Here is a 17,923-nt window from a genome sequence, read left to right as displayed (position 1 = left end):
TTTAGTAATAAAATGACTTTTTAAATAAACTATTCAACCATTGATAAGCCTCATAGGCACACATCAGTCAGATTACAATCTTTTGTAGCATATCTATTAATATCTTCACATCAATAAAAATGTTTAGTCTTTGCTTTCCTGATAGCATAGTGGGAATGCCTCCACCCCATGGACTGCTGTGGATCAAGAAAATAACTCACTACTCCTGACAATCACCTCCCTTGAGAGAGATGAAAAAGTAATATTTGGGAAGCATCCCAAAGATGCTTGGCGATTAACCAATCATGGAGCTGGTTTTCAGCTTGAATTTTTCAGCCAGCTTGGGCTGGAAGTCAGTTTGGGTGGAAATATCTCAATTCTTTCTTGTTGGGCTTGTGTGGCTGTAAAACAAGTCACCTTTCTGTTATCTGTTTCAATTCAGGACAATTAAATATGAGTCATAAATCCTGGCTTTGCCAGCATGGTTCGCATCCTGTAAACAAACAGACATATTACGACATTTTGAAGGAAGCTATCCGCAGTGATAGCTTCAATGTCTGGGGATTTCAAAGAAATCCGTTATGACGATTCAGATTTCATATTTAGAAATTTTTATTGCATTTAAAAGGAATCTTGTAAAAACTTTTTTCCCTTCTAGGCTAAGAATCAGGCTAAGATGGGGATCAAAGAAGTGAAGAGCATGTTAAAACAGAAGGTACATAACATCTGACTTCATTGACATGGTATTCTTTGAAATATCTACAACAAGAAAGTTGCAAGAGATGTTGTCTGTTAATGATTTGTGAATTTTGCTTAGTTCTTTGTTCAATAACATACATTTTTCATAACTGACCCTCAGGCTAGTGATCTGTTATTGTCTCATGCTGTGGTTGAATGATCTCTTTTTTGTATATCTTATTACAGAAATATTGATGTCCCAAATATAGCTTGGAATATAATATGGATCTTGATGAAGTTGGTTCTTTTGATATTGAAGTTGCAGCTTTAAATGTTTAATTGGTACTGAAATAACAACACACTTGCATTTAACATTTGTGTAGATGTGCGTCGAACAGACGACAAGCAGAGTAAAAATGGAAAATCATCTTTTGTTATGCATGACATCTTTCCTTTGTAGATTAAATACAATAAAGACTGATAATGTATATCTAAACTCTGTCCAAATTCACGTTGAGGAAAAGTGCTTTTCTTGTTCATGGCTGATAGAGCTTTGATTCTGGTGGGCTGGTGAAGGGAATAGTTTATTAGTTAACATGCTTTACTATTCTTCAATCAGAGAATTAAATTGAATAGCGGCTATTGGATTTACTGTTTTGTTCAGGATGCAAATGAAGATAATGACTTTGATTGCAACAAGACTCCATCTCCAAGCCTCCAAAGGCGATCAAACTCTGACATTTTGAAGAACAGGCTCCCAGCCACTAAGCGCAAGCAGGTAAGGAAAGGAATGGGACATATTTTTCTGGATTATCCATTTTATTTGCATGCATGGTACGGCTGTTCCACTTATCCAATTATCACTTTCATTATATTTGATTTTTGAAAGGCTTTGCTAATGGTTTTAATGGAATGATTTGCAATTAATGCAGCAGAATTTATACATCTTTCTATTTCACATTGTTAGCTCAATAAATGAATATTCAAATCTCATTTTTATAAATAATTAATTAGAGTGAATACCATACCTGTAGATGCAATCAAGTTCAGCAAAATGCACATTTAGGTTCCAACATATAGTTGAGTGAAATGGATACTTGTGAACTGTAATGGTGGAACTTCAGAAAAGTTAGAGAGCTGATGGAGATAATCCCGACGAGTGCACATTGAAATCTGAGTGAGCAGGAGCCTGTTCAGCTAGATTAAGGAGTGGTTTTCTGCACCATGACCAGGAAGTGGTTGTTATTCAACTGTTTATTCTTTGATGAAAGCAAGGAAGGAGAGAAGATGAGAATGAGACATTGAACAAGGGCTACACTTAAGATGTATATTCAATCTATAAATAACTTCGGCTTACCCAAAAATGCTGCAGAAATTGAAATAAATGTTAAATTACAAAACAATAATTAAATCTGATAGCGAGCTATAACATGTTAAAATAGTAATACTGATATAACAAAGACTTACAAAAGCAAAATACAGTCATTGTTGGATCCAAAACATATTTATGGAAATCCTTAACAGGTCAGAGGACATTTAGGGGCAGAGAAACTTAAACTTTCAGGCTCATTGGACCTTCCTTCAGAATTGAAATTTGAACTGTTTTTTTTCTCTACCTAAACCTGTTAACTCTTTCTAATATCAGCAGGCATTTCAAAGAAACATAAGAATTGCAGTTGTTGGAATCTTCAGAAAACATTAGGCCATTTCATGCCAGGCCTTGCCTGGAGGCCAGCTACAAGCACAGAGGGAAAACTTAAAACTTACCTTACAGACTTACCTAAAGGGCTGCTCCAGCATTGCATTCATGTCGAGGGGCACCTCGTAGGGCCCTCCGGAGTTGATGGAAGCGGGGCGACTGGTGCCGTAGCACCACCCGGCATAAATACGCGGCAGAGCAATAACCATCTTCCCTACTCATAATCCACCATGCAGCTGGAACCGCTTTGTGTTTCCCAGAACAGTTCCAGCTGTGTGGGGAATTATGGGTAGGGAAGACAGCCATTGCTCTGCCGCATTTTGAGCAGCAGAGAATGGCCCTGAAGGACGAAGTGGCCTGGTGAGGCTGTAACAGTCTGCACCTGCCCCCGCTGCCTTGACAGCTCCTGCTGGCCCCCGCTGCCTTGAGGGGGTTATGGAGGGAGAGGGGTGAGTGGGGAGATGGGTCGTGGGCTGACGGCATCATCAGCCTGCCTGCAGCATTCAGAAAGGTAAGTCTCTAGGCATAAGGACAGAGATTCTCTGCCTTTACAGTCGGGCATTTTCCTTGCTGGTAAGGGCCTAATGAGTTGCCAGAGGAACTCAGCAGTTTAGACAAGCAATCATGATTAGAAATGGTCAGCCAACATTTCAGGTGGGGACATGATTTGGAGGCTAAGTCCCAATCAACTTTTCAGGTCCAGACCTTTATCAAGAATAAGGAGCAATAAATATTTTTTTAAGACTAAAGGCTCCCAATGTGAAATGTTGACTGTCTGTTTCTCTCCACTGATGCTGTCTGATCTGTTGAGTCCTTCCAGTCTCATTGTTTGCTTAGCACTCATTTGTCATTGAGATCCTGCATCATTGCTCTAAACCAGTGCAGCTGTTTTAGTTGCTTTCTTCTTTAACTTAAATGAATGTCAAACTAGGCCATTTCAAGCAGGGAAAACACCCGTCTGTAAAGGTGGAGGTTCTTCACCCTTACACCTAAAGACTTACCTTTCTGAATGCACCGTGGCCAGCTCTGAGGCTCAGAATCCAACCCTTCTCAGGGAAGGATAATCGGCAGAGCGCAGTGCTCCGCCACCTGACTTGAATGTACAGCCCCTGCAAGCGGCTGGTTAGGGGCGAGCTGATAATGCCATCAGCCTGCAACCCATCACCCACTCACCCCTGACCCTCCATGTCCCCCTCAAGGCAGGAGCAGCAGGAGGGAACCGTCAGGGTAGCGGGAGTCATCAGCAGATGTCGGCGGGAGCCATTGAAGCAGCGGGAGCCATCGGGGCAGCAGAGGCCGGCAGGGCACTGGGAGCCATCATGGGGCAGCCATTGCGGGCTGAGGTGGCCACACCGGGCCACTTCGGCCTTCAGGGCTGCTCTCTGTGGCTCAAAAAGCGGCAGAGCAATGGCCGTCTTCCCTACCCATAATTCCCTACACAACTAGAACTCTTCTGGGAACCATAGGACAGTTCCAGCTGCATGGGAGATTATGGATAGGGAAGACAGCCCTTGCTCTGCCATATATTTATGACAGTTGGTGCTACGGCATCATTCGCTCCACCTCCATCGGCTCTGGAGCGCGCTACGAGGCGCCTCTCGATATGAATGTGATGCTGCAGCAGCCTTTTATGGCTGCTGTCTGAAAGGTAAGTTTTAAGTTTTCGATCCGCTCCTGTAACTGGCATCCATGTGGAGGCCTGGTATGAAATGGCCTACTGACTCATTTGCACAACTCTCTCGTCTGCATTGGAAAGTTATGAGCCACATGCCCAATGCAGCATTTTCATGGACAATATGGTCCATACACGTTGGTTTACTTCTAAAGGGTTGTAATCTCAGGATTGCTATCCATGCTACGTGCTAATGAGGTTAGAAAAAGGAGGATAATGCAGGTTTACACATGTGTTGCTGGAGGTTCTGTATATCACATGAAAGGTCAAAATGAAGTCCTCTTTTGTCTGTCCAGCAGAATATAAAAAGTCTTATGCAAACAATCACTCCTCAACTAGCATTATCACACCTCTTTGCTCAGCCAATTCAAAGAAACAAAGTAACACACTCCAGTGAAAAAAGCAAAATGAAAATGTTTAATTATACACCCCCCCCCCCCTTACCCTTGCTTTTGAGATTAAAAAATCAGACAATTTGTAAGAATGGATCAGAGATTAATGTTTGTTTATGGCAGTTGAAACTTTAACAAGTTGGAGTGGATTGTGAGTACTAATTACTGTGGTTGGCACCTACTGCCAGGAGGCTCACAGAGCATTGAACCCTGGGAAATAGTTTAGTTTGCATGTATCTGGGAGGTGTACCGAGTGTCATTTTCCAAAAGAACCAAAAAATATTAGAGGCAATGCAAACAGATGGTAAATATCTCTATTTGCAAACATTAAAGGAAGACTTTCATCTTTAGAAATTCAAGTTGACTTCCAAGCATTTTCCCTGCCAACTGCTCAAAACAGGGTTGATTTTTGTTGAAATCCACTTGAACCAGTGTGTTTTCTGTCCTCGGGTGAATATTTTTTTTAGGAAAAGATAATTATGGTACATGTGCAATTTGAATCAATGCTGTGAGGCTCTTTGGCAGCATTTTGAATCATAAAGGAAACAACACACAGCCACAGGGTACAGTTGAACAATGATGAAGTATTAAATGGTGGTAGTGAAGTTTCCAGAATTAATTCAGGGAAGAAACCCCAATGGCAGTTACACAAAGGAGGTTACTAAATAGTTCCCTTCATTGTGCAAAACAACAGTAACCAGCTGAAGTGTTTGCCTGATGATTGTGTGTTCTCTGAAAGAATAAGTGTAGCCTGGGTCCCATTTAGTGCTAAATATTTGTGGGATCTGAATGCACAGCAACATGCATAAAATACTATTTTTAGGGTGATTACCTCCTTGCAGTGAGGTTGTTTGTCAAAAAAAAATGCCCTTGTTTTCTCATTTTGGCTGAAAAAATGAGTGACATTTTATACTTTAGTAGTTAATCATCGTCTTTTGTAATGTCCTTAGCGCATCATCGATCAAAATTGGAAATCAATGACTAAGAAAAATTTCAGTCGTCATTTCTTTGGTGGAGAACTCTGAACGTGCAGGGAGATTTGGATGTCTGTTAAATGTTATTTTTGTTTTAAAACTGCTTTCCAGAATGTGAGAAATTAAAAGGAATTCTTTCTGCTACCTCTTAACATACTCAGTCTTGCAGAACATTTTAATTATCTGCCATGAAGTTGTTGGTTTTGTTCACGCAGCCAACATTCTTAATGGACTGCCAGTGTCATCCTTGGTGACAGTTGCCATGAGTTTTGTGACACTACTAATGCACACTCTGGTTTGCATTTGGAGTGTCACAAAACAAAAGGTTTACTTGAAATAATTTTTTTAGATATTAGTGAGTGTACCCTCTAGCTGTGCATGTCTCAGTAATGTTCCCATTTTAGAAACCCTTTTTTGGGGGGGGAGTTTAGGCTTGGGAAATGGATTCCCAAAATTTCCTAGAGCCTGTTTCCCCATTTGAATCTTGTTTTCTAGATGCAGACAACCTGACTGTTCTGATGTCCTCAATAATGGTCAGCCTTTGTACAATACCTTCCAGTTGATGGTAAATTTCTGGTACCATTTTTTAAATGATATTCAATCAGCATGTCCTGTTACTCTATTCCTGAACCCCACCCCCACCCACCCCCTCCCCCCCAACCACAAGCAGACAAAATAAAAGCAAGGGACATGTTCAAAATACTCAGCAGGTCAGAAAAAAATTGCACAGAATGTGGTCGAAATGCACAGCAGGTCAGAAAATGCTGAGCAGGTTGGAAAGTATGTCCAAAAGCTCTGCTCCTCCTTCAGCAAGGGTGAAGCTATCCTGATATTTTCTGCATTTATTTTTAATTTCTGATGGCTGCAATATTCTGGTTTTATTGACCCATTTTGTTGTCACAATTTGCAATATTATTATTATTAATTGGTAGATAAACTAGCAACTGTAAGTTGTCATTGGGTGGTGGAATCTGGGTGGATTTGCTGGGGATATGGGGAAAATAAAATGGGATTGATGTGGGAGTAAAGTGCGAGATAGTCGACAAGTTTCCATGCTCTGTAACTTTTGGAGCACAAAACAGTACAGCATAGAGGAGCAGTTGATTCGGCAATCGAGTTCAAGTTCAAACCAAAAGGGTTGAAAAAGGAGAGACTCAGGAGATGATTGGGCAGTCAAGTTCGACAGAGGAACAGTTGATTAGGCAATCAAGTTCAAAAGTTGTCGGAGGTCAGGTGGCCCAAACATCATTCTAAAAGTGAAGGACTGTATAGTACAGCGGTCATCATGGGAATAGACATTGTCAGAATGGGCTGAGTCAGAGTGGAAGGGCTTTGGTTCAAGGACCTTCAGTGAATAGGGGCTGAGGTGGTGGTGCACGAGAAGTAAGAAAGGACCACCCTGTTCGAGGAACAAAAAGGATTCAGCAGGTTTTAGATATCATATTTTTTTCCACCAGTAAAAAACAGTGGGAATGGCAGCCAAGACAAGAGAATGGTCCTCTTGCAGAATGTGGGTCATCAGGGAAGTCAGCAGGTATCTCTGACGACTTCATCGGAGGGAAGTGTATCCACCTGAAGCTCCTGACAAACCGAGTTAAGGAATTGGAATTGAGTTGAATGAACTCAGGATCATTCAGGAGGCGGGGTGGGGAGGGGGGGGAGGGTGATAGGAATTACAAGGACACTTTCATACATAGGAAGCAGGAGGAGGATAGATGGGTGACAGTCAGAAGGGGAAAGGAATCAGTCAGCCAGTGCAGGGCCCACCCTGTGGCCATCCCCCTCAATAACATGTATACCATTTTGGATAATTTTAAGGGGGAGGACCTAGCAGGGACAAGCCATGGTGATCAGGTCTCTGCCATAGAGTCTGTTTCTGTAGCTAAGAAAGGAAAGGGAAGAGATGAGAAGAGGCAAGCTGTAGTGATAGGGGATTCCATAGTTAAGGGAAGATACAAGAGATTCTATGGAAGAGATCAAGTATCCTGGATGGAATGTTGCCTCTCTGGTGCCAGGGTCTGAGATATTGCAGACTGAGTTCATGGCATTCTCAGGGGGGGAAAGTGAACGGCTCGATGTCATAACTTATTTAGAGACCAATGGTGTGGGTAGGAAGGGTGAGGAGGTCTCTCAAAGAGAGATCAGGGAGTTGGGTGTTAGGTTGAAAGACAGGAGGTCCAGGGTTGTAATCTCAGGATTGCTATCCATGCTACGTGCTAATGAGGTTAGAAAAAGGAGGATAATGCAGGTTTACACATGGTGCAGGAGGAAGGACTTCAGCTTTCGGGATCATTGGGCTCTCCACCAAGGAAGATGGGACCTGTTCTGATGGGATGAATGCATCTGATTTGGAGGGGGACTAGTATCCTTGCAGGAAGGTTTGCTAGTGCTGCTCCAAGGATGGGGAGTTAGACTAGATTTGCAGGGAATGGGAACCAGAAAGCCAGAGCAGAGAGAGGAGTGGAGGAGGATAAAGATGATGTGAAAATTACATGCATTATTATGTATGCAGTGGAAATGTTCTCAGGTACATCTATTTCAATGCAAGGAGTATTGTAGGAAAGAGAGATGAGCTTTGACTGTGGATTGGCAAGTGGAATTGTAACATTGTAGCCATTAGTGAAACTTAATTGCAGGAGAGGCAGGACCAGCACCTCAATGTTCCATTGCTTTAGACATGATGAATGGGGGAGGAGTGACATTGCTCATCGGAAAATATCACAGCTGTGTTCAGGCAGGACAGACCAGAGGGCTGGTCTACTGAGGCTATATGGGTGGAGCTGAGGAATGGGAAAGGTATGACCTCACTCATAGGGTTGTATTATAGTCAATGAGAATTGGAGGAGCACATTTGTAGAGATATAGCAGACAGCTGCAGGAAACATAAGATTGTGATAGTACTTTACTTTTCCACATATTGACTGGGACTCCCATATCGTGATTCAGCCGGTCAACACACTTTCCACCACACATCTGTAGAAATTTTCCAGTGTTTCTGATGCATTACCAAACCTCCGCAAACTCTTGAGGAAGTAAAGGTGCTGACGTGCTTTCTTCATTATGACATTAGTGTGTTGGGTCCAGAAAAGATTCTCCAAGTTAATGACTCCCAAGAACTTAAATTTGCTCTCCCTCTCCCCCTCTGATCCCCCAGTGATCACTGGATTAACCACATCCAGGTTTTCCTTCCTGAAATTAAAAATGAGCTCCTTGGTTTTGGTGGCATTGAGTGCGAGGTTATTGTTGGTGCAGCATTTGGCCAAGTTTTTGATCTCCCTCCTGTATGCTGACTCATTTGCCTCTTTTTATACAACCCACCACTGGGGGTTGCAGCATGGTAACAGGCCATTTCAGCCCATGAATCCATGCCACCCAATTTACACCGAATTAACCTACAAACCCCAGTACGTTTCAAAAGGTGGGAGGAAACTGGAGTCCCTGGGGAAAACCCACACAGACATGGGGAGAGTGAACCAACTCATTACATATCGTCAGCAAATTTGTAAATAGTGTTTGGTGTTTTACCAAGGCACACAGTCATAGGAGTATAGTGAGTCGAGCAGAGGGCAAACAACACGACCCTGAGGTGCTCCACTACTGATGGAGATTGTGGAGGAGATTTTTTTTACCAATCCTCACTGATTGTGGTTTGTTGGTGTGGAAATCAAGGATCCAATTATACAGTGGGGTGTTAAGTCCCAGGTCTTGTACTTTGCTGATAGGTTTTGAGGAGATGATGGTATTAAATGCCGAACTGTAGTCCGTAAAGAGCATCCTGTTGTATGCATCTTTGCTGTCCAGGGGTTCCAGGTTGTGTCTGGTTGTGTGTCTACCGGTTTTGCACCAAGGATTTGAGAATGCTGTTTCATCACGTTGTACTTGTGCATTCATATGACAATAAGCTTCACATGCTGGGCTTCATTAACTGGAGGATTGAGTTCAGGAGTCATGAGGTCATGTTGCAACTTTATAAATCTCTGGTGGGAACCACTTAGAAAATTATGTTCTGTTCTGCTCATCTCATTAAAGGAAGGATGTGGAAGCTGTGGAGAGGGTGCAGAGGGAATTTAAAAGGATGTTGCCTGGTTTGGAAAATGTTTTCTTATGAGGCAAAATTAGCAGAGCTAAGGCTTTTCTCTTTGGAGCAAAGAAGGATGAGAGGTAATTTAATAGAGGTCCACAGGATTATGAAAGGCATAGACAGCCAGCGCCTTTTTCCCAGGACAGGAAAATGCCAGAGGACATCAGTTCAAAGGGAATGGAGGAAAATTTAGGGGGGGGATATCAGAGGTAGGTTTTTTGCATAGTTTTGGGCACCTGGAATGCATTGCCAGGTGTCGCTGTGGAAGCTTGGACAGTAGGGACATTTAAGAGATACTTAGGCACATGGATGAAAGAAAAATAGAGGGTTATAAGGTCGAGAGGGTTTAATTTTTTTCTTGGTATGTAGGCATTATGGGTCGATGCAACATCATGGGCCAAATGGCCTGTACTGTGCTGTAATGTTCTATGTTACCTTTGACTATATTTTGTTTGAATGCTGACCTTGCATTGATGCAAAAGTTTGAAAAAAGCCATCAAAATTGTACCAGCTAACTCAATTTAGTCAGTTAAAAAAATGTAACTATTATTTTATTCCAAAACTGATAAAGTTAAACTACTTTTTTGATAAAGTTGTGGCTGAGACCTCAGCACAAATCCAACCCAGTCCAATATTTAATGTGGTGGTGCTTGCTTCTTTGCCTGTATTAAAATGCAGGAAGAAAGATAATCAGCAGGTTTTTTGTGGAGGTGAATGGATTCTTAAGATCTTTTGACAAAACCAATTGCACAGACAGGAAAAGGAATCATTTGTGTCTTGTTGTGAAATGCCAAATTATACATTTCATTTTTTTAAAGTCCAGTACAATTGTTCAGAACATAGCTGTAAAAGAGGACAATAAAGTAAATATTTTCTAGAAATATTTACTTTCCTGTCAATGGTCCTGTGAAACATGTTAATTTGAAGATAAATACAACTGTTCAAAAAAATTGAAGAATTTTCTTGAACGGAAATTATTAAATTTGAAGGCACTATGGGATTAATAAATCCAAAAAAAGTTATCCATGAACTTGAATGTCCCATTCTCTGTACATTATTTTGCCATCTTGTGGTCAAAATTATTATTGTCAATGAGAAATATGGATGAATTACCTGTTTTAAATCTAAAGAAAACTGTACCTGTATGACAGGACCAGAAACAATTCAGATCCTGGAAGCCCAAATGGTGTCGACACAGCAATTTTAATTGTAGTGTAGCAGTATCATAGTGAGCACTGCTGTGTCCTAGCTCCACAGACCAGTTTTGATCCTGCTCTTGGATGCGGTCTGCATTTTATCCTTGTCAAGTATAGTTCCTGCCATCTCACCCCCTCGGGTACTTTGCCTTTCTCCCACATGCCAAAGATGTGCTGGTTGTTGGCAAATTTGCCCCTGAAAGTAAATGAGTAGCAGGAGCCTCATGGATTAATGTAGAAGAGAACATGATTGTAAGTGTATCTCTGTTGGCCTGAGAGCCTGTGTCTATGTTATTTTGATGTGCTTGTGATACTGCAACCCTATAAGTAGACAGTCTGGTTTTACTAACACTGAGTGAGGAATAAATTTTGGCATGGGAATTATTCCCTTGCCATTCAAAATATTGCCATGTAAAATTTTTACATCTGTGGGCTTTCTATTCAGTATCTCTGGCACTTGGTGTTCATGCAGGATTAGGTTCTCCAAATGTAATGGCGTGCCATGACATTACCGCACACACTGATGCCCTGACCTCTTTCATTTTATTGCCATGGATGATTTCACGTGACATCATTAATATGTGCAGATCTGCATTTTGCTAAAATTTCTGCAGTGGGACTTGAGCTGTTGGGACATAGATGGTGTGTACTGTTTTGCTTGGCTCCTTCAACAGGAGATGGAGAAATCTTGCTAAAATTGCTTTTTGTCCATAGAGCATCAATAAAATAGAGAGCAAAGATTATGAATTGATTTTTTTCCCAATATTGTATTTAAATATTTTCATTCGGGTAATATGGCGTATGTATAACAATTGAAATGTCAACAGCAGAATTGTATTCTATTTTCATTTTACAAATTGGACGCTGTTGTCCTATTCGGAAGAGTATCAGGTTCAGAGGGTTCAAAGAAAGACCAATCTGGGCATGTTACAATCACACAAAACTTTAATTAACAGATGGGAGGCAAACAGGGGAGAACGTTAAACAATTACTGTTTCACTTAAGCGACGATGCAGAAATTCACCTCAGATCTAGGTTGAACTCTGACAATAGAGAACCTATACTTGACACACTCACACTTGAGTACACACCCTGTTCCCTGTATAACAGGGGTGCAGCTTTCTGCAAGTATTGATCTATTCCAGTACTGTGGCTCAGCTTCAGTGTAGTGCACACTTTATCCGCGACACTTCCAACGATGTGCACAGTAGTGACCTGGAAAGGTGCGATGTCCGGGGTTTGGACCACAAGGCAGAGTGAGAGAGAGGGAGAATGTGCAGTGTGTGGTGTTATGTACACTGTGCTTCACCCTAGGTGATTTAAATTAGCTAACAGCAAGGTGTGCACTAATGAGTGGCCAGAGTTGAACCTTGATTCACAGGTGATGTGACTTCCTAAAAAGTTTCAGACAGGGAGAACATGTGACCACCTGTAATACACACATGCCAGACAAGCAGGGTGGCCACATTTCCTCCATACACAAGGATCCACCCTCGGAAGTCATATTACTCTTCAATCACTACAAAGGCAATCAATAACTCTATGTAGATGTTATAACTTTTTTTTTTAAAGATGTTTTTTTTAAAAAAACTACCAATCAGGCAGATCAATATATACACAAGTGCCTTCCGTATACTGGACAAGGCACATAATCAAAGTCGATGACAACATCTCACTAGCCCCCCCCCCCCCCCCCCCAACACCAACCCGACCAGACAGAGTTGCTTTGTTTCCAATGAAGCAGGGTGCTGTGGGAGTTGCTCCCCAGTATCAGAGAGGAGGGGAGGAATAGAAATTTGTCTGGACACTGACTCACATCCCTGGTTTCTCGGTTTGAGTGGCAAATGTGAGCACCCTTACCACAGGCAGTGGAATCTTGCATGAGGTGCCAGAACCCTCTCTTGGCTTGCGCACTCCGCGCCTTGGCTTCACGCTTAAACTGTAACATTGAAGCAATGAACTGTAACTCAAATTCTAAATGTGCTTATTACTACAGCTCATGGTGATTAAAAATGAGAAAAACAAAAGATTAATTACAAAATCTACACTTGGAATGCACAAAACAAAAGATCCAATCAAATAGATAATTGTACACCATTTGAAATGATTACATTTAATTTACATAATAAATTTGAAGTTTTTCAAAAGATTTGGAAACCGTATTTTCAAACTGTAGGAATTAGGTTGTAATCACCCAACCAGAATCTTCCGACTCCTAAAATTAAGATATGTTTGATTTTATTTGATAGTTTTATTAGTCTTCTACTTAAATAATATCCAGATGCTCTCTTCTTTCTTTTCTATTTTTTTTTGGGGGGAGGTGGGTTAAATCACTATGTATTTCTTTCTTTGGCTTGGCTTCGCGGATGAAGATTTATGGAGGGGTATGTCCACGTCTGCTGCAGGCTCGTTGGTGACTGACAAGTCCGATGCGGGACAGGCAGGCACGGTTGCAGTGGTTGCAAGGGAAAATTGGTTGGTTGGGGTTGGGTGTTGGGTTTTTCCTCCTTTGTCTTTTGTCAGTGAGGTGGGCTCTGCGGTCTTCTTCAAAGGAGGTTGCTGCCCGCTGAACTGTGAGGCGCCAAGATGCACAGTTGGAGGCGATATCAGCCCACTGGCAGTGGTCAATGTGGCAGGCACCAAGAGATTTCTTTAAGCATTCCTTGTACCTCTTCTTTGGTGCACCTCTGTTTCGGTGGCCAGTGGAGAGCTCACCATATAACACAATCTTGGGAAGGCGATGGTCCTCCATTCTGGAGACGTGACCCACCCAGCGCAGTTGGGTCTTCAGCAGCGTGGATTCGATACTTGTGGACTCTGCCAGCTCGAGTACTTCGATGTTGGTGATGAAGTCATTCCAATTAATGTTGATGATGGAGCGGAGACAGCGCTGATGAAAGCAAAGCTCTGCATACCAAACTGCATGAGTTTTTCATGCTCTGCTGGGACCAAGGAAAGCTGCCTCAGGACCTTCGTGATGCCATCATCATCATCCTGTACAAAAACAAAGGCGAGAAATCAGACTGCTCAAACTACAGGGGAATCACTCTGCTCTCCATTGCAGGCAAAATCTTCGCTAGGATTCTCCTTAATAGACTAATACCTAGTGTCGTCGAAAATGTCCTCCCAGTGTGACTTTCGCGCAAACAGAGGAACTACTGACATGGTCTTTGTCCTCAGACAGCTCCAAGAAAAGTGCAGAGAACAAAACAAAGGACTCTACATCACCTTTGTTGACCTCACCAAAGCCTTTGACACCATGAGGAGGAAAGGGCTTTGGCAAATACTAGAGTGCCTCGGATGCCCCCCCCCCCCCCCCCCAAGTTCCTCAACATGGTTATCCAACTGCACGAAAACCAACAAGGTCGGGTCAGATATAGCAATGAGCTCTCTGAACCCTTCTCCATTGACAATGGTGTGAAGCAAGGCTGCGTCCTCGCACCAACCCTCTTTACTATCTTCTTCAGCATGATGCTGAAACAAGCCATGAAAGACCACAATAATGAAGACGCTGTTTACCGCACGGATGGCAGTCTCTTCAATCTGAGGCGCCTGCAAGCTCACACCAAGACACAAGAGCAACTTGTCCGTGAACTACTCTTTGCAGACGATGCCGCTTTAGTTGCCCATTCAGAGCCAGCTCTCCAGCGCATGACGTCCTGTTTTGCGGAAACTGCCAAAATGTTTGGCCTGGAAGTCAGCCTGAAGAAAACTGAGGTCCTCCATCAGCCAGCTCCCCACCATGACTACCAGCCCCCCCACACCTCCATCGGGCACACAGTCAACCACTTTACCTACCTCGGCTGCACCATTTCATCTGATGCAAGGATCGACAAAGAGATAGACAACAGACTCACCAAGGCAAGTAGCGCCTTTGGAAGACTACACAAAGTCTGGAAAATCAATTACCTGAAGAAATACACAAAGATCAGCATGTACAGAGCCATTGTCATACCCACACTCCTGTTCGGCTCAGAATCATAGATCCTCTACTGGTATATGAACATAGGAACATAGGAAGTAGGAACAGGAGTAGGCCAAAAATGGCCCATCGAGCCTGCTCCGTCATTCAATACGATCATGGCTGATCTAATTTATGACCTAACTACCCCTACCTGCCTTCTCCCCATATCCCCTAATTCCTCTATCATGTAAAAATTTATCTAATCGAATTTTAAATATGTTTAATGAGACAGCCTCAACCACTTCCCTGGTTAGAGAATTCCAAACATTCACTACTCTCTGGTAAAAACTATTTTTCCTCATCTCTGTCCTAAATCTACTCCCCCGAATCTTGAGACTGTGTCCTCTCGTTTTAGTTTCCCTGGCCAGCTCAAAAAACCTTCCTACATCTATACTATCCATACCCTTCATAATCCTATATGTTTCTATAAGATCTCCTCTCATTCTTCTGAACTCGAGCGAATACAATTCTAGACGATTTAATCTTTCATCATAAGTCAACCCCTTCATCCCAGGGATCAACCTAGTAAACCTCCTCTGGACCGTCTCCAAAGCCAGTATATCCTTCCTCAAATATGGAGACCAGAACTGGACACAGTACTCCAGGTGCGGTCTCACCAGTACCTTATACAGTTGCAACATTGCCTCCCTACTCCTGAATTCAATTCCTCTAGCGATGAAGGCCAACATTCTATTTGCCTTCTTAATAACCTGCTGCACCTGCAACCTAACTTTTTGCGATTCATGCACAAGCACTCCCAAGTCCCTCTGCACAACAGCATCACTATGTATTAATCTTTAATGTTTTGAACAAGACAATTTATGTATAAATTTGAATGCATATGTAGAAATTAAATAAAATTTCACAAAAAAAAAAGATGTGATTGAATATCCAATGTTGATGTTTAGGTTTACAAGATGTGAGTGGAGGATGTGTGCCCCCCTTGCCTATTGCTGGTGGTCACGTGGCCTCCCCATCTAAAACTCATTCGGAAGTCGCATGACCTGTCAGTATGTAATAAACTTTTTGTTTCATTCAAAGTTACAAAGTTGTATACAAAGTTATGGTTTGCAGGTGGAGTGTCAGTTAAGATTGGCCTCAGACCACTGGTCAGTGCACACCTTGCCATTGGCTGGTTCAAATCATTCACCATCCTTATTGGCTAGAGCCCTGTATTTAGCACCAGCACAGAGGACACTCGCTTTCTCTGCCTTGTTGTGATAGCCCCGGACACTGCTTGAAGGGTCGTAGGTAAAGTGGACACTGCACTGAAGCTGAACTGTGGTATTGCTATAGCTCAAATTGCTATGGATCAATACTGGTAGTAGAGCAGCTGCTCTCAACTGATCAGGGGTCTGAGATAGTGCGTATATCCCTGCAGGTACAGTGGTACCATATCCACCTCCTCATTCAGGGGTCCGGGAAGGTGTATGTAACCCCAGCTTATAACCCCTGCCTGTGTGAATTAATAATCGTATAATGTTTAACATTCTCTGTCTGTTTCTTGTCACAAATTTTCCCACATTCTTTATTAATTGTGCACATGTTTTATTTCCATCATGATTTTTCCCACACACCCTTAAATTGTGCACTATGTTCCCACACTCCCTTAAATCATGTGTGCATGTTCCTCCACTCCCTTAAATCATGTCCGTATGTTCCTGTGCTCCCTTAAATCGTGTGTGTGTTTCCACACTCCCTTAAATCATGTGCGTATGCTCCTGCACTCCCTTAAATCATGTGCGTATGTTCCTATGCTCCCTTAAATTGTGCACATATGTTCTTGACTCCCTTAAATCGTGTGTGTGTTTCCACACTCCCTTAAATCGTGTGCGTATGCTCCTGCACACCCTTAAATCGTGTGCGTATGCTTCTGCACTCCCTTAAATCGTGTGCGTATGTTCCTGTGCTCTCTTAAATTGTGCGCATATGTTCTTGCACTCCCTTAAATCGTTTGTGTGTTTCCACACTCCCTTAAATCGTGTGCGTATGCTCCTGCACTCCCTTAAATCACGTGTGTATGTTCCTGTACTCCCTTAAATTGTGCGTGTATGTTCTTGTGCTCCCTTAAATCACGTGTGTATGTTCCTGTACTCCCTTAAATTGTGCTGCGTGTATGTTCTTGTGCTCCCTTAAATCGTGTGTGTATATTTTCATGCTCCCTTAAATTGTGTGTGCATGTTCTTGCACTCCCTTAAATTTTGCTCATATGTTCCTGCACTCCCTTAAATCGTGTGCGTATATTTCCACGCTCTTTTATTAATTGTCGTGTTAATAAAGTTGCGTTTTATTACAAACCCTTGTGTCCAGACTCATCTCCCTTTGAACCGACCGAACCTGACACTTTCTCAACCAAACACATGGCAACAGGTCTTGCCTGTCTTGCTGAGGGTTTGTCGGGGTCTCGTACTTAATTTCATTGGGAGGAGGAGAGAGAGAGTGTCAGGATCACCCATCTGGCAGTGAGTCAGAGGAGTTTAGTTGGGTGGTGTTTGGGGAGTTGAAGAATGCAATGTTGTGTCTAGTGAATAAGAAAAAGAAAGTCGACTTCATGGTGGGCTGAAGGAAACGAGTGAGTGTATTCTTTATTTGTTTGTAAGCTGTGGTAAATCAGTGCCATTGTCAGTCCTTAGCTAAAAAGTGACAAGTGATTCTTGGTGGTCGTCAGTATGATGATGAATCAGTTATGGGCTTGCCACAGTCTGTTTCATTAATCCTCACGTTGAGATGAGGAACAGCTTAAAGGGTAGTCTTCTGTGTGGGGGGCGTAGGGGGGTGGGAAGGGAGGTTGGGGTATTTGGAGAGCTCAAAAGATAATCAGGAACCATGTCCGGGGGGGAGGGGGGGAAGGACCAGAGAGGAGTCTGGTCCAGATGAGAGTGGAAAGTGCATGGGAAGTTCCACCCATCACCCATATGGGACTTTCCCCCTCTTTTAGAAAGCATACCTGTCTCTGTGAGTCACTGCAGGGTGACATCACCAAACTTCCCCTCAGCTCTGCAAATTTGAGCAGGTACTCCCTGCTATGTATACTCCAATCCCTCCAGGAGGGTATTGGCTTCCCGGATTGTTTTTCCGATGCATGTAGTGGTGACTAAATAACTCACCAAGTTACCAGTCACTTTTATGCTCCCTGGGAAGTGGAGTACACAGGCACCCCTGTGGATACACATGATCAGTTCCCATTCCCTAATAATCCATGTCCCCATGCCAATGGTGTGCCACTGTGGCCAGCCATGTGGGTCCCATTATTGGGGGGCAGAAAACTGGCCCAGACTGCAGTCACCA

At 42.7% G+C, this 17,923-nt stretch overlaps 2 protein-coding genes across 11 annotated transcripts in view; one reads left to right on the top strand and one right to left on the bottom strand.

Moving 5' to 3' along the window:
• Positions 1-17,923, bottom strand: part of LOC138763549 (complement factor H-like) — a 613,078-nt gene that overhangs the window by 28,420 nt on the left and 566,735 nt on the right. The window lies entirely within an intron of this gene.
• The window catches only part of dennd1b (DENN/MADD domain containing 1B), a 399,979-nt gene that overhangs the window by 351,693 nt on the left and 30,363 nt on the right, over positions 1-17,923 (top strand). For all 10 annotated transcript variants that reach the window (XM_069937870.1, XM_069937871.1, XM_069937862.1 and 7 more), the window contains 2 exons: positions 638-694; positions 1,322-1,435. In XM_069937870.1, the coding sequence (XP_069793971.1) occupies positions 638-694; positions 1,322-1,435 (171 nt within the window). The remainder of the gene's footprint in view (positions 1-637; positions 695-1,321; positions 1,436-17,923) is intronic.

The sequence above is a fragment of the Narcine bancroftii genome, chromosome 5 (assembly GCF_036971445.1).
Source record: "Narcine bancroftii isolate sNarBan1 chromosome 5, sNarBan1.hap1, whole genome shotgun sequence".
In the NCBI taxonomy this organism is placed as follows: Eukaryota; Metazoa; Chordata; class Chondrichthyes; order Torpediniformes; family Narcinidae; genus Narcine; species Narcine bancroftii.
This window is presented reverse-complemented; position numbering and strand designations above follow the sequence as displayed.